This window comes from Theobroma cacao, chromosome 9, assembly GCF_053813885.1.
Source record: "Theobroma cacao isolate CCN51 chromosome 9, ASM5381388v1, whole genome shotgun sequence".
Taxonomy (NCBI): Eukaryota; Viridiplantae; Streptophyta; class Magnoliopsida; order Malvales; family Malvaceae; genus Theobroma; species Theobroma cacao.
In genome coordinates this window covers 44,403,103-44,418,160 of record NC_142647.1, presented here as the reverse complement: position 1 = coordinate 44,418,160, position 15,058 = coordinate 44,403,103, and the positions used below count along the sequence as shown (strand labels likewise).

General features: G+C 34.3%; 2 protein-coding genes across 2 annotated transcripts; both read right to left on the bottom strand.

Annotated features, from left to right (window-relative positions):
• Positions 1 to 206: 206 nt before the first annotated feature.
• LOC18590155 (uncharacterized) lies at positions 207 to 3,144 on the bottom strand. The gene is made up of 8 exons (XM_007015519.3): positions 2,711 to 3,144; positions 2,477 to 2,567; positions 2,203 to 2,348; positions 1,777 to 2,020; positions 1,589 to 1,693; positions 1,307 to 1,489; positions 1,010 to 1,211; positions 207 to 903 (listed from the first exon to the last, which is right to left on the bottom strand). The coding sequence occupies exons 1-8, from the start codon at positions 3,142 to 3,144 to the stop codon at positions 425 to 427; spliced, it is 1,884 nt and encodes a 627-aa protein (XP_007015581.3). The 3' UTR covers positions 207 to 424.
• A 908-nt stretch (positions 3,145 to 4,052) lies between these two features.
• On the bottom strand, positions 4,053 to 9,451 carry LOC18590154 (Glycosyl hydrolase family protein). The gene is made up of 10 exons (XM_007015517.3): positions 9,291 to 9,451; positions 8,671 to 8,919; positions 8,014 to 8,218; positions 7,382 to 7,472; positions 7,134 to 7,279; positions 6,170 to 6,413; positions 5,974 to 6,078; positions 5,626 to 5,808; positions 5,305 to 5,509; positions 4,053 to 4,737 (listed from the first exon to the last, which is right to left on the bottom strand). Exons 2-10 carry the CDS (start codon positions 8,888 to 8,890, stop codon positions 4,250 to 4,252), a joined length of 1,887 nt encoding a protein of 628 aa, XP_007015579.3. The 5' UTR covers positions 8,891 to 8,919; positions 9,291 to 9,451; the 3' UTR covers positions 4,053 to 4,249.
• Between the last annotated feature and the right edge of the window lie 5,607 nt (positions 9,452 to 15,058).

The window sequence follows — 15,058 nt, the reverse complement described above, 5'->3', positions numbered from 1 at the left end:
CTAAATAATGGTAATGGCCGTGCATGACTGCTTTATTTGCTACTAAATTACCTTTGGTTTTTCTTTTCTAATTTCAACCGTTTGTTTTCTCCGCAAGTGAGTGTGCAACTACAAGTCTAGAAACTGCCAGTGTTGCCGGCCACTTTAAAATAGACCAGATAAATGTGCAAAACCCGCTTAATTTACAAATGGATGTTTTCATTCCAACCTAGTGGATTCAATCCTTGTTTTCCTTGTGCAGAATTATTGCTATTGTATTCCGTGATAGCAAAGCAAAACCTCTTTTCATACGCCATTGGAATGGCAAACAACAGTTTAACTGCTACTGTCAAGCTAAACTAGAAAGGACAAAAATCCAAAAAACAAAAACGAACCTAAGGACTACCACTTAGACAAGATCAGAGGCCCGAGGCTAATTTGTTGGCTAGACAGGCTTGGTTGTGAGGCCATAACCGAGGGGGTAAAGAGGGTCGTAATGAGGATCACCGACATTCATTGGGAGCTGATCCACAGTCTTGAACCAGGTTCTAGGCAGTTTACCTGTGAACCCGTAGTCTCCAAAAAGAACATCAGCAACCCCTTGGCCTTCAGACCCAGGCAGCCACGCTGCAACGAAAGCGTCTACTTGGTCAAGATGGGGCATTACCTCCAGAGGTCGACCGGAAATTAGAACAACCACACACTTGATATTCGCACAGACATTGTATATTGTATATTGACTTTGCTCTGGAATTGTCAAGTTCATACTGTCTCCTTGTCCCTCAGCATAGGGAGGCTCTCCAACAACAACAATGGCATAGGAGAAGTTTTTGGACTTGACAAAATCCATGTCAGGATTCTCTTTGAAGACAATTTTTGTGTCAGGGTCGACAGCTGCTGAAATACCTTCGAGAATGGTGGTTCCTGTTGATTAAAAACGCGTATAATGCTTTCGTTAAAAACTTAAGTGTTTGCTGATGATAGAGTTAATTACTACTTCGTACTGAAAGCTAAGAGAAGGAACAGTTACCAGCAGTGTGGTTTCCGCTAAGTCCTTGCCAAGAGATAGTCCAACCACCGCATTGATTACCCAAATCATTGGCATGGCTTCCAGCAACCAAGATCCTAGATGCCTTCTTGGGAAGGGGTAGCACAGCATCATCTGCATTTTCTCCATTCTTCAACAAAACAAGCGATTTTCTGACAGCCTCCCTTGCCAATTCTCGATGAGCCTGTTTCAGAAAACACGTATTAATTTTGCTGACCCGAAGCTTGTTCTTAATGTCAATGTTACCAGAATCTCGGGAAAAGCATGTTGGTTAATAACCTGGCTTCCAAGCTCAGCCACAAAGCTTTCATCAGCCATGGGGTTCTCGAATAAGCCAAGTTTGTATTTCACTCTCAAAATCCTCCTAACAGCATCGTCAATACGGCTCATGGGAATGAATTTGTCTCTGACAAGTTTAGTCAAAGTATGAATAAACTCGGTATGGTTGAAGGGAATCATAAACTGGAAAGCAAGCAGAAGACAACCGTAAGGAAACCAACCGGTTGATTTCTATGTAAGGGGAAAAAGAACTTAAAAAATTAACTGGCCAGAGCTACTCACCATGTCAATGCCAGCTTGAACCCCAGCCAGAACGGAATATGTATAGTTTGAATGGGGAGTAGCTGTAATCTTATCAATACCCTCCCAATCAGTGATGACAAAGCCCTGCAATTTGTACGTGATGCAAAAGATCATAAGATTTTTGTTTTGCTCCAGTTGTCAATAATTAGTGATTTAGTAAAATTTACCCTGAACCTAAGGGTGCCCTTGAGGAAATTGGTGATGAGATCGTGGTGAGCATGCATTTTCTCTCCATTCCAGCTAGAGTAGGAAACCATGACTGTCGACACTCCTTTAATGATGGACTCATAATAACCTGGCATGTGAATGCTCAGCAATCCATGCCTATCAATCACCGTGTTGTTTTCATTGATGCCGTTGGTTGTGCCACCATCACCCACAAAGTGCTTGGCACAAGCTGCAACCTTGTTCCTTTTCCAAAGCACAAAAGACAAAAAAAGAAGAAGAAGAAGAAAGTTTACAAATAGATGAAATTAATGAAAGAGCAAACTCATTAACAATCTTCAATCTTCTCAGAGATTCAAAATGAAAGAGCAAACTGGATAACAATCTTCAATCTTCTATGGAGATTCATACTTTGCGCATTAACTTACTTTCCACCAATGTAAGGAACACCCTTACGTGAATTCTGAGGGATTTCACCCTGCAATCCATTTATGATTTCTGTCATTTCCCTGACGATCTCAGGATCTTCACTGTAACTCTCATAACATCTACCCCATCTAGGATCTCGACAGACCTATCACTCGTCAGAATTAACATATCAGCCGCACTTCCATTTTGTAACCTTGAAATATTTGAGAAGTTGGAATATAATTTCTGTGAATAGAGAAACAAAGCACAACTTATGGTCAATTATTCCTTTACCGCAACGCATGGTGCAAATGCATAATTTATGCCAGTAGCTCTAACTTCAAGAGCCGTCGCAGCACCAATCCTCCTCACAAGCTCGGGATCCCTACGTACAGGAATAGGAGGTTAATTTGTCCAAGATTAATAAATAATGAGAGTAACCAACAAAACACAGACTTGTCTTTGAAAATTTTTGACAGGAAGTTAACTTGTACTAGAAGAAAATAAATTAAAAAAAAATGGTGTTACCTTGTAGCACCAAGGCCAATGTTATGAGGAAATATGGTGGCCTTGTAAACATTGTTCTGTCCATGCACCGCATCAATGCCATAAATCATTGGGATCCCAAGCCTGGTTGAGAGAGAACCATTTTGGAAATTATTAACCATTTTGATCCAATCCTGTGGAGTGGCCTTAGGACGCGGCACGCTTCCTCCGCCGCTTAGGATGCTTCCAATCCCGTAGTCCCTCATGATCTTTGGAGTGGCTACAGCACGGTCTATTTGCGCCATCTGACCAATCTTTTCTTCTACAGTCATTCGTTTCATGAGGTCCCTAATCCGAATGTTAGTGGGCAGGCTGGGGTCCTTGTACTTCATGTGCTCAGTTCTTGCTTGTGCCGTGAATGCCAAGAAACTGAAGAGAAGAAATAATCCCACTAAGGGGACTGATACTCTCGCCATTTTCTTTTGCTTTATGATCTGATCTTTGCTTCTGTGACAAAATAACAGACCACAGTCCACTCAGATTCAATGCCTAAAACAACGAGGAAAACAAAAAAAAGAACAAAAAAGAAAGGAAACAATTTGCTGCAAATGATTAACACTTGAAACATCTTCCATCCAAATTAAAGAATAAACTTGCATTTCCAATAACTCCACAAATATACATTGTTCTAAACTAATGAACAAGTTTTATCAAAAAGAAATGTAGAATTTAGTACTGGAAAAACAAAATCATACTCAAACCTTGCTGCTAAGGCACAAAAAGGAAAAGAGAAAAGGAACCTTCAGAATGGTTAATAGATTAGCCAAGGAAATATACAAAGGAGTATGTTTAAGTTGTTACATAGGCATGGTCATGCAGTGGGGATTAATGGAGATAATGTTGGTATGGAATGAGGATTAGATAAACACAAGCAAGATGCCGCTGTTTTACTGAATGGATTATTTCAAGTTTTGGATAATGAGAAGTTATATAAAGTTACCTACAATTTTGGTTGGTTTGTTTAGATTTGTTTCGCTATAAAATGATTGTGCTTCTAAACTTCAAAAGCAAAAGATTTATTTACGATTAGACCTAGAAAGCTTTTTCATTTTTTCAAATTAATACCACTCCACTCGAAAAAACAAATGTTAACATTTTGCTAAAACTGTTGCTCTTATTGCCTCTCTCTCTCTCTCTCTCTATGGCTATGGGTGATAAAGAACAATACAGTTTTGCACTTCAGAAAAATACATATGATTTCGAACGTGGAGAGGAGGACATATGTCTAGGAAGACATGGTCCTTTGGATTTTCTCATGGCTAAAATTTCATATTACCCTTAGACAGAGCAATCAATTTTCCCATCGCAATTGGGGTGCACACCATTTGCAAATCTGTTCTTCACGTTAAAAGTTTGAAAAGAAGATTGTCATCCCTCTTAAACGTTTCTCGACCACTTGATATAAGATTAATAAGTAGAAATTGTGAACTCTTCAATGAAGAGGGACAATATCTCACAAGTTTCTACATGAAAAAATAGGAAAAAGAAGTCAAATATAAAGCAGCAAGCTCCAACGTGATTTTAGTTCTGGTTGGTAGGTTTAGTAGTCAAACCAAATCCAAATGGGAAGAGAGGGTCATAGTGTGGATCACCAACATTCATAGGGAGCTGGTCAACAGTCTTGAACCATGTCCTTGCAAGCTTGCCAGTGAACCCATAGTCACCAAACAGAACATCAGCAACACCTTGGCCCTCGGTTCCTGGAAGCCAAGCAGCTACAAGTGCATCGATTGATGAGAGATAGGGCTGCATGACAACGGGGCGGCCAGAAATGACAACAACAACACATTTCACAGCCCCACAAACATTGTAAATAGTGCTTGGTCCAGGCTCGGATATTGTAAGATTCAGGCTGTCACCAAATGTTTCTGCATAAGGGGGTTCTCCCACAACAACAATGGCATAAGAAAATTCGTTGGACTTGACAAAGTCTGCATCAGGGTTCTCACTGTAGACAACTTGAGTGGTTGGATCAACAGTTTTTTTAATAGCCTGGAGGATAGTGGTACCTGTTCATGCAGATTGTATTCAGTTAAATCATTCTAAATTTACATTTTGAGAAAATTTCCAATTGATAACACTCCGACTATTAAGGATCAGTTTGCACATTTTGCTGATTGATTGTTTCTTCCGTGATACCCGAGACATAAGCCATAGAACATAAGGGCTTCAACTATGATTAAACTAAGCAAAACTGATGTTATATTTCAGTTTTAGCTAGGCCCTCAAGATAGGGTGGTTGATAACACTGGCAAATGCACTCTAGCAATCACATGACATTTACCACTGGGATTGATTTCAGACAGTGAAATCGGTGCCTGATATCTTTGTAGTTAATCAAGCGGCTCTCATATTAATTTGGAGCTCCTGTTCTATTAAGTTCCAAGCATGTCACCATATTGTGTGCCTATGGAAATAAAAATACTACTCACACAGAAGTCCAACTGCACCAAATTGGGAAAATCTTTTAACAGAGGCAAGAAGGTAAATTTCCCCGTCTCTTAAATGCTTTTCTGGGTCAGTATTTATCAAAACCTATATGTCTTTAGTGTTTTAAGTGTAAATTTAAAGCGTACCACTTGTGAGATCATTGCCACCAAGACCCTGCCATGTAATGGTCCAGCCTCCACATTGACAGCCCAGGTTATCAGCATGACTTCCAGCAATTAGTATCTTAGTTGTTTTCTTGGGAAGGGGTAGCAATGCCTCATCAGCAGACTCACCATTCTTCAGTAGGACAAGAGTTTTCCTTACAGCTTCCCTTGCCAACTCCCTGTGTTCCTGTTCAAAGCACATTATTCATTTAGTAAAGACTATTTGCTTTCCTCTTTGCCTGTAAATGAAGATAAATGAAGAGAGTCCAAGTCCATATATAACAACAGAATAGATAGATGTACCTGACTCCCAAGTTGGTTAACCAGGCTGTAATCAGCAATTGGATTCTCAAAGAGACCCATCACAAATTTAACCCTCAAGATCCTCTTCACAGCATCATCAATCCTGCTCATAGGAATGATATTGTGCTTGACCTGATAGGTTAGGTCATCAATGAACTCTGTGAAGTTATAAGGAACCATAATCTGCACAACATCCAGAGACATATTAGAAAACAAGAGGCAGAAAGGTGAATGTAAAAATCTTGAATGCTTGAAGGAATGTACCATATGCTAAAACAAATTGTGCATTGATAGCATCAAATTTTTAAATTGCATCGACATTGATAGTAGTACTAAATATTGACTGACCATATCAATCCCTGCACTGACTCCAGCTTCTACAGAATATGAGTAGTTAGCATGTGGAGGAGAGGTAATCCTATCAAGACCCTGCCAATCTGATATAACAAAACCCTGAAATACACCCAAAGCAATGTGTCAAACCAATGCTTTAAACTGATTTTAGTAAATAGAAACACATGTAGTTCAAGTTATTTTTTGTTACCCTGAACTTAAGCTTGTTTTTCAGGAACCCAGTCACAAGATCACGATTAGCATGCATCTTTTTTCCATTCCAGCTAGAATAAGATACCATAACAGTTGCAACACCCTTCCTGATGGAGTTAATATATGCAGGCATGTGGATGCTGAGTAATCCATTCAAGCTAATCACAGTATTGTTCTCATTGATGCCCTTTGTCGTACCTCCATCCCCCAAATAGTGCTTAGCACAGGCTGCCACCTTTTTCCTAACAAAGTAATTAATTGATTAGGAGAAATTATTACTTTTGAAGTTAAAAGTTCAGACTTAATCAGACCAAATTGATTAATTACTTCATGCCTAATTTGAAATTATACATTAGGAGAACCTACTTTAAATCTTCACAACTACTTTACCATGATACATTTTTTCCCAGCGGTAAAATTCAGCAGCTATCTATCCACTGAATCAGGTAAATCCGTAAAGGGAATTGTCTACTTTATGCCAAACTTGTGTTTGTGCTACCAGACAGAATGCAGAACCCCCAAAAAAGAAAATGAATGATTAAAACTGGAAAATACATAAAGCTCAATATGGAAGCTGGGGCAAACATTTTGCTTGAGTTTTACCCTGCCTTCTGCATAAAGCACTGGATGGCTGACCACTATAGCAGAGTGTTATAAATCTAACGGAGCAGACACTTTTCAAGACCGGATCAGATGATGTAACCTCATCTAACTGACAAGGTATGAAATTGAAGTGTTTGGTGGACCTAATGCTTTGCTTTCATTATTCAAGTCATGCTTTATATTTAGATGACTAAATGGCCCACAATGAGAGCCTGCCACATGATTACACCTAAAGATGTCCAAAAGAATTAAGACAAATTGGGGACACTTGCCGGTTGAGAAATTGCCATCATAACTAATATTTTCCTAAGTATGAACATTAGCGTTATCAGGTTGCTGTTTACAGTAAAGACTCTTACTTTCCAGCAACAAAGGGAACACCCTTTTTAGCATTGGCAGGGAGGTCTCCTTGTAAACCAGGTATAATCTCGGTCATCAACTGAACAATCTTATGATCCTCACTGTAGCTTTCATAGCATCGACCCCACCTTGGATCCCTGCAAACCTGTGAAAGATTTGACAGCAGAAGTAAAAAGAAAAGAACAATCAGACACATGGTCTAGGCCACAGTAATCAGCATTCAAGCATGTTCCTGTGTTTTAATTACCGCAATGCATGGGGCAAAAACATAGGGGATTCCTGTAGCTCTAACTTCAAGAGCAGTTGCATCACCGATCTTCTTGATAAGTTGAGGATCCCTGTAGATAAAAAAAAAGAATAAATAATTCCAACCAAGAATTGTAAAACAATTGATTTGACTTTAATGGATGGGCAATGCAGAAAGAAAGCACTCCAAGCTCTCCATTCAATTTTCAACAATATTTCCAATTGCTTTACTGATAGGGTAAGAAAACTCAACACCATTATAAACCTTCTCATTAATCTTCATTCTGGAAATCCCAGAATATCCATATTCTTGATAGCTCAAGAAGCAGAGTAGCATAGAATACCAAATTCATAGGAATATCATTTAGTTATTTTAAAGATAACGAAGTTCTTAATTGTTCAAATTTTCATCCACTAAATTTAATACTACCATTTGGGTCTATGCAGGTTAAACGATTTGAATCTCAAAGCACCACTTCAGTTCAATAACAAGACACTTAACACAAGTTAGGATAACAGCTTTCTATATAACAAAACAAAAATGAAAGTTCATACTTCAAGGTAAAATATACAACCTTGATTAAACAAAAAAAAAAATTCAAAGAACATGTTTGCCTCAAGAGCATGACTTGCCTGGTCACTCCAAGACCAACGTTATGAGGAAAAATAGTGGACTTGTACACATTGTTGTGGCCATGAACTGCATCTATCCCATATAACATTGGAATCCCAAGATGGGTGGATAATGCCCCCTTTTGGATTGAGTTCACCATCTTAATCCAAGTCTCAGGAGTAGCTTTTGCAGCTGGTACACTCCCTCCTCCGCTCAAAACGCTCCCTACACAAACCAAAGAACATCCATTTACAACACAACTCGTTTGTCATAAACAGTAGCAAAAGCAAGACATTCATTTAGATAAATGTAAGAAAATAAAAAAGGAATATTATCTTATACACCGGTAGCAGAGTTAAAGTTTTTAAGTGGACTTATATACACTTACCGCTTATCCATTAACAGTAAATAAGATAATGAATTTGTTTAACATATTTGATTAAATGAATACGTGCCAAATGTATAAATCCGCTGCTAAATGGAACCATGAAAGTGACTAATTGAATCTAAATGTACAAATTATAATGGATTTTTCATCAAATTGATAAAAAAAGGATACAATTATAGAACAAATGAGATAAACAGACCATTTAAACAAACGTGTGAAAAACTAAAATGTGCACATACTAAAGATTGTTAAAAAAGGATTTAGCTTATACCAATGAAGTACTTCTTACCAATAAAGTACTTCTTCATCACATCTGGGGTAGCAACACTGCGCTCGATCTGCGTCATTTGGCCAATTTTTTCAGCTAAAGTCATCCTGCTCATTAAGTCTTTGATCCTAACACCCAATGGCAGTTTTGGGTCTTTGTACTTCATATATGTTGCATCTGTTACAGCTGCTAAGCAGCACAAGAGTAGAAATCCCAACTTGGGTATTGAAAATCTAGCCATGTTTCGAGTTCCCAGATCAAGCTTTTGCTCTGAAAGATTGAAGCTTTAAAGATTGTTAGAATGGTAAGTAAGCAAAAAAGTGAAACTTTAGCATGCAAAAAAAAAGAAATCCATTTTTGGCACTGTAAAAATGTGAAAACGTTCTTTAAGGAATGATGAAAGATCTATATTTTAGATAGATAAATCAGTGAATAGAATGAAACAGTGAAGATTAGGATCTTAAAAATGGCAGAAAACTAAAAGAAAGGACGAGACAGAGCCAATGTGAAAGCAATCTGTTTGTAAGCCAAAAACCAAATGCTTCAAAGCATTTCCATTTGCTACCAGATAAGATAAAAAAATAAATGACAATAGAAAAAAGAAAAGATTCTGAAAAAGAAGATTGAAAGTGAAGTATTACATTGAAGCCCAGTAGCGGAACAATGAAGAATAATGCAAATGTTATATTGTGGAAGCAGTGAACCCAAAAAAGGGGTTTGAACTTTGAACTTACTGGGTTGAAACTAATAGCTGAGAAACTATACGCAAAGAGAGAAGATATTTGTAGTCTCAATGAGACTGCCAGTGGGAATGATGAGAATGTGAGAATGCCATCTACTTATAGAAACCATAGTCATATTATTTTATTAATTTCTTCTTGTCCGGTAGCGTTTCTATCTGCTTATTTACTTTTACTGGGTGTTCAAACTTCAAGCTGCCTGGTTTTGCTATCCAGCCTTCACCTTCAGTCACGTTGTAACTGTCGGGAAATAGGAAAGGAAAGTTAGCAGGAAAAGAAAAGATAAAATGAAAAGAAGGGAAATTCTTTTTTTTTTTTTTTCTTGATATGATGGAATTCGATATAAGAGTACAACATATTATTTTCGATTACTTTAATTTAAACTATTTATTATTACTGTATTTTTTACATCTTTATTATTTTCCCCCATTATTTTGGAGTTATAACTATTTACTTATAAGAAATACTAAGTCAAAAGTGATAGGAGGATCGAGGCTTTTAATGTAATATTTATTTTTTTATTTAATAATAAATATGACATAATATTTGAAAAAAAATTTTAAATTATTTTTTTTGTATTACGTGCAACGAAACCTCTATATATTTATTTTAAATCAAATAAACTCTTATTGCTAATGATTTATTAATCGTCTATAATCTTAACACTATTATCATTTTATATTTTTATGACATTAGCGTCACACTTATTATCATCAATTATATCATATCAGTATACTACATTAATCTCATATAACATAAAATGATAAAATATATTTTAAGTAAATTAATCGTAATTATAAAATTTTATTTAATTTAAAATAATTATATAAAAATTTAATTTAACGTAATAAATATTGGACACATCATGCAAAAATTAAGTGTATGATGCAACAACAGGTAACGTGGGGGCATCATTAAATTCCTCCACTGCTGAAGGAAAAAAAGGAAACCTTAAAGTTTTCAATGATTGAATTTTGGATGAATTCTCCTTGAGATGCATAAAAATACTTGTTCAACTTGGCTTAGAAAAGAGACAAATTCTCACTACTCAACATGTTTTACCTGTCCATTTCCTACCTTTAACACCTACAAAATCTGGTCACTACAAAACAAGAAGACAGGTTTCCCTTTTTTTTTTTCTTTTTTTTTCACAATTTATAGCAAAATAATTGCAATCTAAAAGTCGATTATTAAATAGACCTTTTTTCTCAAGACAATTATAAATTTAACAAATCACGATATTACATGTAAATATATATATATATATATATGTATTCTCTACCCGTCACTTCTTGGCCGTCTCTTTTGATTTATTTTCTATATGGATTTTTCTAAGAAGGAAAGGATTCGGTTGGAAATCTTTGTCATGCCAACTGTAGAATTGACTGAAAACGGGACATGCTCACTTTTTCTCATCGAAGACAAAACCGGGCTCAGCCTGAATTTATTTATGGTAGGACAGCCTCATCTTGACTTCTATTCCTTATCTTTACTTGAGGAATAAGTTAATCTTTTTAATCCTTACTTGATCCCTTAATTTTTTTTCAAAGTTTTTTATTTTGCAATTAAGTTTTTTGAACTTTTTATTTGATTTTTTAATTACTTTATTTATCAAAACAAATTCTTGAATATTCTTTTAACGATATATCCCCTTTTTTTTTCTTACTTATCTCTTTTTCATATAATTGTTTTCATTTTTTTCAATTTGTATATATAATTATAATCCTTCCGATTAAAATTTTGAAAATGATGAAAAAAAACCATGTATTAATTGTTAAATGGATCATCTGTTTTATAAAATTATATTTCCTTACATATAAAATTAATTTTTTTTGGCATATGATTTTGAATAGCTTGAAATACAATAATACAAGAACTTTAATTTATGCCAATAAACTTTAAACTAAACTATTTATATTTAAAATATAAAATTAATTAAATAATAATAAATTTTCACTAAGTAATTATTTTTTTAAACTTAATTTCCGTTGTAAAAAATCCTTAATGCTTGTTTTGCATGCCTTTTTTTCAATTTAATTATCTTTCAAAAGCAAAAGTCAGGCTAAACATAAATTTTGAAAAGCTCTTCACAAAAAAATAACTTTTTTTTAAAGAATAAAATTAAAAAAAAAGAGTTTTAAGAAAAGCTCATATGATGAGTTTTTTCTTCTCTTTTTTTTTTTAAATGCAAGAGAATTTTTATTTTTATTTTAAAAATATCCTTATCTATTAAAAATAATTATAATATTACCTTTATACAAAAAATACTTTTTACGATAATTTTAATCAAAATTATAACTTATAAAAAAACTTATAAAAAGAAATTTACCAACTAATTTAAGATTAATTCTAAAAGTTATTATTTTTCATAAGAGCTTTATAATAGCTTTTAAGTTAAAAAAAAATCAAGTCAAACAAGCTCTTAATAGAATACAGTTTGGTCCCCTCCCACTTCTAATCCTAACTCTGACCCTACTTGGCCGTTGCTATTAGACTATACTTTTTACACAATAATAATATTTAATATAATAAATTTTTTCAAATTTTTTATTGGTATTATAATTTATAAAGAAATAATAAAAAAATCTATAAGCTTAAATATAAGTGGCCTGGACATGTGAAAAATGAATATTGAGAAGATAAAATTTAAGTTTCAAGTAAAGGTGAAAGGTCCACGTGGGAGCATTTATTAATGGTAGTAAACAATTCAATTAATTGGGTGTTGCAAGTTTGCGGCGGCTTACGAACATGAAGTCAAAGAAAGATTAAAGCAAGGGTTTATTTTTTTATATATTGATAGTAAAGTTTCATCCATATTTATTCAATGATTAATCTATATGACTCTTGTTCATCTTTCAATATCCTTGATAAAATTTAAAAATAATTCCTTTTGTTCTTTTTCTAAGTCATTGAAAGAGGAATTTAAAATTATTCAAAAATTATAACCGTTGTGGAATCCAATCAAAGACCCATCCGGCTCCAATAAGAGCCGTGTATATATGTACATATAATATTTTTATGATTAATATTAATAAGTGTTATAATGGTGATTAGCAAAATCAAAAACCAAGTTATAATCCAACAAGCCCAACTCATAAGCAGTGGTAGATTCCTTATTACATTAATGATAGCCAATCAGTTAATTCTTCATGAAGGCAAATTTAGATTTTAAAACTGCCACTTGCTCAAATTGGGTAAGGTATCCTTAAACAAACTAAAAGGAGCGTCATATTTTGCGTCGTTCAGCAAATGGTCAATTTTATCTTAAACATATGTTTGGCTTGTGTATTTCTTTATATATCTCCATGGCTCACGAGAGACTATTTACTAATAATTTTTTCCTATTTTCGCTTAAATTAGACAAGGAGCCGTTAGTCATAGTGTATGTCCCACGTGCTTAATTAATTGCTTCTTTCGATCTTAAAATTTGAGTTTAAGCTCAATTAATAAGTTTGTGCAGATGTTATGAACTTACATCTGCAATCTCAAAGATATGCTTAGGTGAAAGAAAGTTTTTATTTATAAAATCAAGATCCATCTTATTCGTTATTGGCATATTTAATTAATATAGGTTCTTGTTGCATTGAGTTTGTCACTCATAGAGAAGAAAGATTCATTTTGACTCGATATATTTCGATAGTGGTATTTCTCATAAAGATTTCATATCAATGAAAAATTGAATAAATTTTGATATTACTTGTTAAAGTGATATTATTATAAAAATTTTTATAAATACATTTTTTGAAATTATTATGTTAAAGTAAGTATCTTTTCCCAATACATTGAAATTTTCATATTAACTACCAACTATTACATTTAACGCAAAAATATTATTAGAAATTGTATCCTAATTAATCTTAAAGATGGTCTTACACCACTTATTAGCAAAACCCATTAATATATTATCTTTTTCAAATTTGACGAGAATAATGTATTAAATGAAAAAACATTTCTTAAAATAAAAATTGAACTAGCCTTAATAAGTGCCTATAATCATTCGGGAATTGGATCTTAATTTTTTAAATAATAAATAAAATAAGAAAATCTTTAAATTTTTGACTTCTTCAATGAGTACCAAACCCAAAAAAAAAAAAATGTAATTTCTTTTTAAGGGAAAAATTATTATCATCATCTTCTTAGTCACATCAGCTCAATTATTATTATTTTTTTACAAATATGTTTGAGACATGAAGGAGTGATGTATGAAAGAATATGGGACATATGGTGCAGCTGTAGAAACAGTTGCTGGATTTCAGAGATCCTCAAAGAATTCAAAGGTGTGTTGTGCCACTATCCAAGTATTTTGATCCCCATGAAACATGCTTGAACCCGGTTTTTAAGCATCTTCGGCTGCATTATGCTGTATTTTACTTATTTATTTCATTTGATTTACTTATTTATATCTAGAGGCTGCTACGTTGAATCAAACATTGTTCCCTCCTTGGGTTCATCATGCAAGCCGCATGTGCTCACTGTCGATGGATGATGGCAATCCCAAAGTCAACATGAACACACTTGCATTTCCATAAAACATGGCCTGTCAAACTTTTTTTTTTGTTAGTATTATTGGATTTTTCTTTTTATTTTCCATCTCCATTAGATTGATTAGAAAGAGATGTAAATTATTGTCCATTTAATGGGTTCATGAATAAAGAGACTTCTTGAAATCCATACTGTACAACATTAATTATTTTGAAGACTATGAGATAGCTTTATTTGAAGTTGAAGCCACTATGTTGACAAATTAGAATTCAAAGCTAATTTTCAAGCAGTTAATCAATGATTATCCTCATCCCACGCTATTAGTGGCATATGTGCTGCATTTACCTTGTTTATTCTCCATGAAGGAATAAAAAAAACATGTTTAAATTATCAAAAAAAAAAAAAGAGGGTATTTAGTATGAGAAAATATTTAATGTATTGACAGTGTATTAACTTCTATACACTATTAGATAATCAAATCTTGATATATCACTAATGAAGTATTATTTTAAAAGAAATAAGAGATTAATATTGAAATCTGATACCGCTTTTAGAGGTATCAAGATTTGATGGCGTTAGTTGTGTTCCTCTAGAATTCTGATTTTTTTAATTACATGGGACACAAGCTCTGGATGTGCATTCTACCTTTTTCATGGTAATTCTTGTAAAGCTGATTTTTGAATGATATAAATTAAATGTCTTATCTTTCCGAAAAAAATGATTTGTTGGCGCGGCTGTATATAGAAACTTCCATTTGTCGTTTAGATAAGAGGTGGGCTTAGGCTTAGCAGTCTGCACTTTTCGGCTTCGATGCCTGACGGGTCAGATGCATGGGCTTAAGTTATAAAATCACAAGGACATATGATTCTAACATGGTATTAGCCTGGCTTTTGGGTGAAATGTCAAGGCTGTAAGGCATTATTACCTCAATTGTTATCACTTTACTTGAAAAACATACGAGTCTCAAAACTTCTTCCGGCTTTCACTTCTTGTCCTGCTGACAGCAAAATTGTTTGTGAGGCATGTAGGACTGGATTCGAACCTTAGCAACCCCTTGCTCCCAAGTTGACAAGTTCCTTCAAGACAAAGCCTAAAAGCCATTTGTTCAGTTAAGCAATAATTGTGGTACATAACAGGCCAGGCCAGGCCACGCCAGCTGCCAGCATGTTGATCATCATCAAATACTC

Excerpts from the sequence above, each read along its gene's own strand:
- LOC18590155 (XM_007015519.3), bottom strand. The coding sequence starts at position 3,144 with ATGGCGAGAGTATCAGTCCCCTTAGTGGGATTATTTCTTCTCTTCAGT. Across the intron at positions 2,349-2,476 it reads CATTTGCACCATGCGTTGCG|GTCTGTCGAGATCCTAGATG; the intron begins GTAAAGGAATAA and ends GACGAGTGATAG. Across the intron at positions 1,212-1,306 it reads TGGCTGAGCTTGGAAGCCAG|GCTCATCGAGAATTGGCAAG; the intron begins GTTATTAACCAA and ends TTTCTGAAACAG.
- LOC18590154 (XM_007015517.3), bottom strand. The coding sequence starts at position 8,890 with ATGGCTAGATTTTCAATACCCAAGTTGGGATTTCTACTCTTGTGCTGC. Across the intron at positions 8,219-8,670 it reads GATGAAGAAGTACTTTATTG|GGAGCGTTTTGAGCGGAGGA; the intron begins GTAAGAAGTACT and ends TGGTTTGTGTAG. Across the intron at positions 4,738-5,304 it reads TGGCAATGATCTCACAAGTG|GTACCACTATCCTCCAGGCT; the intron begins GTACGCTTTAAA and ends CTGCATGAACAG.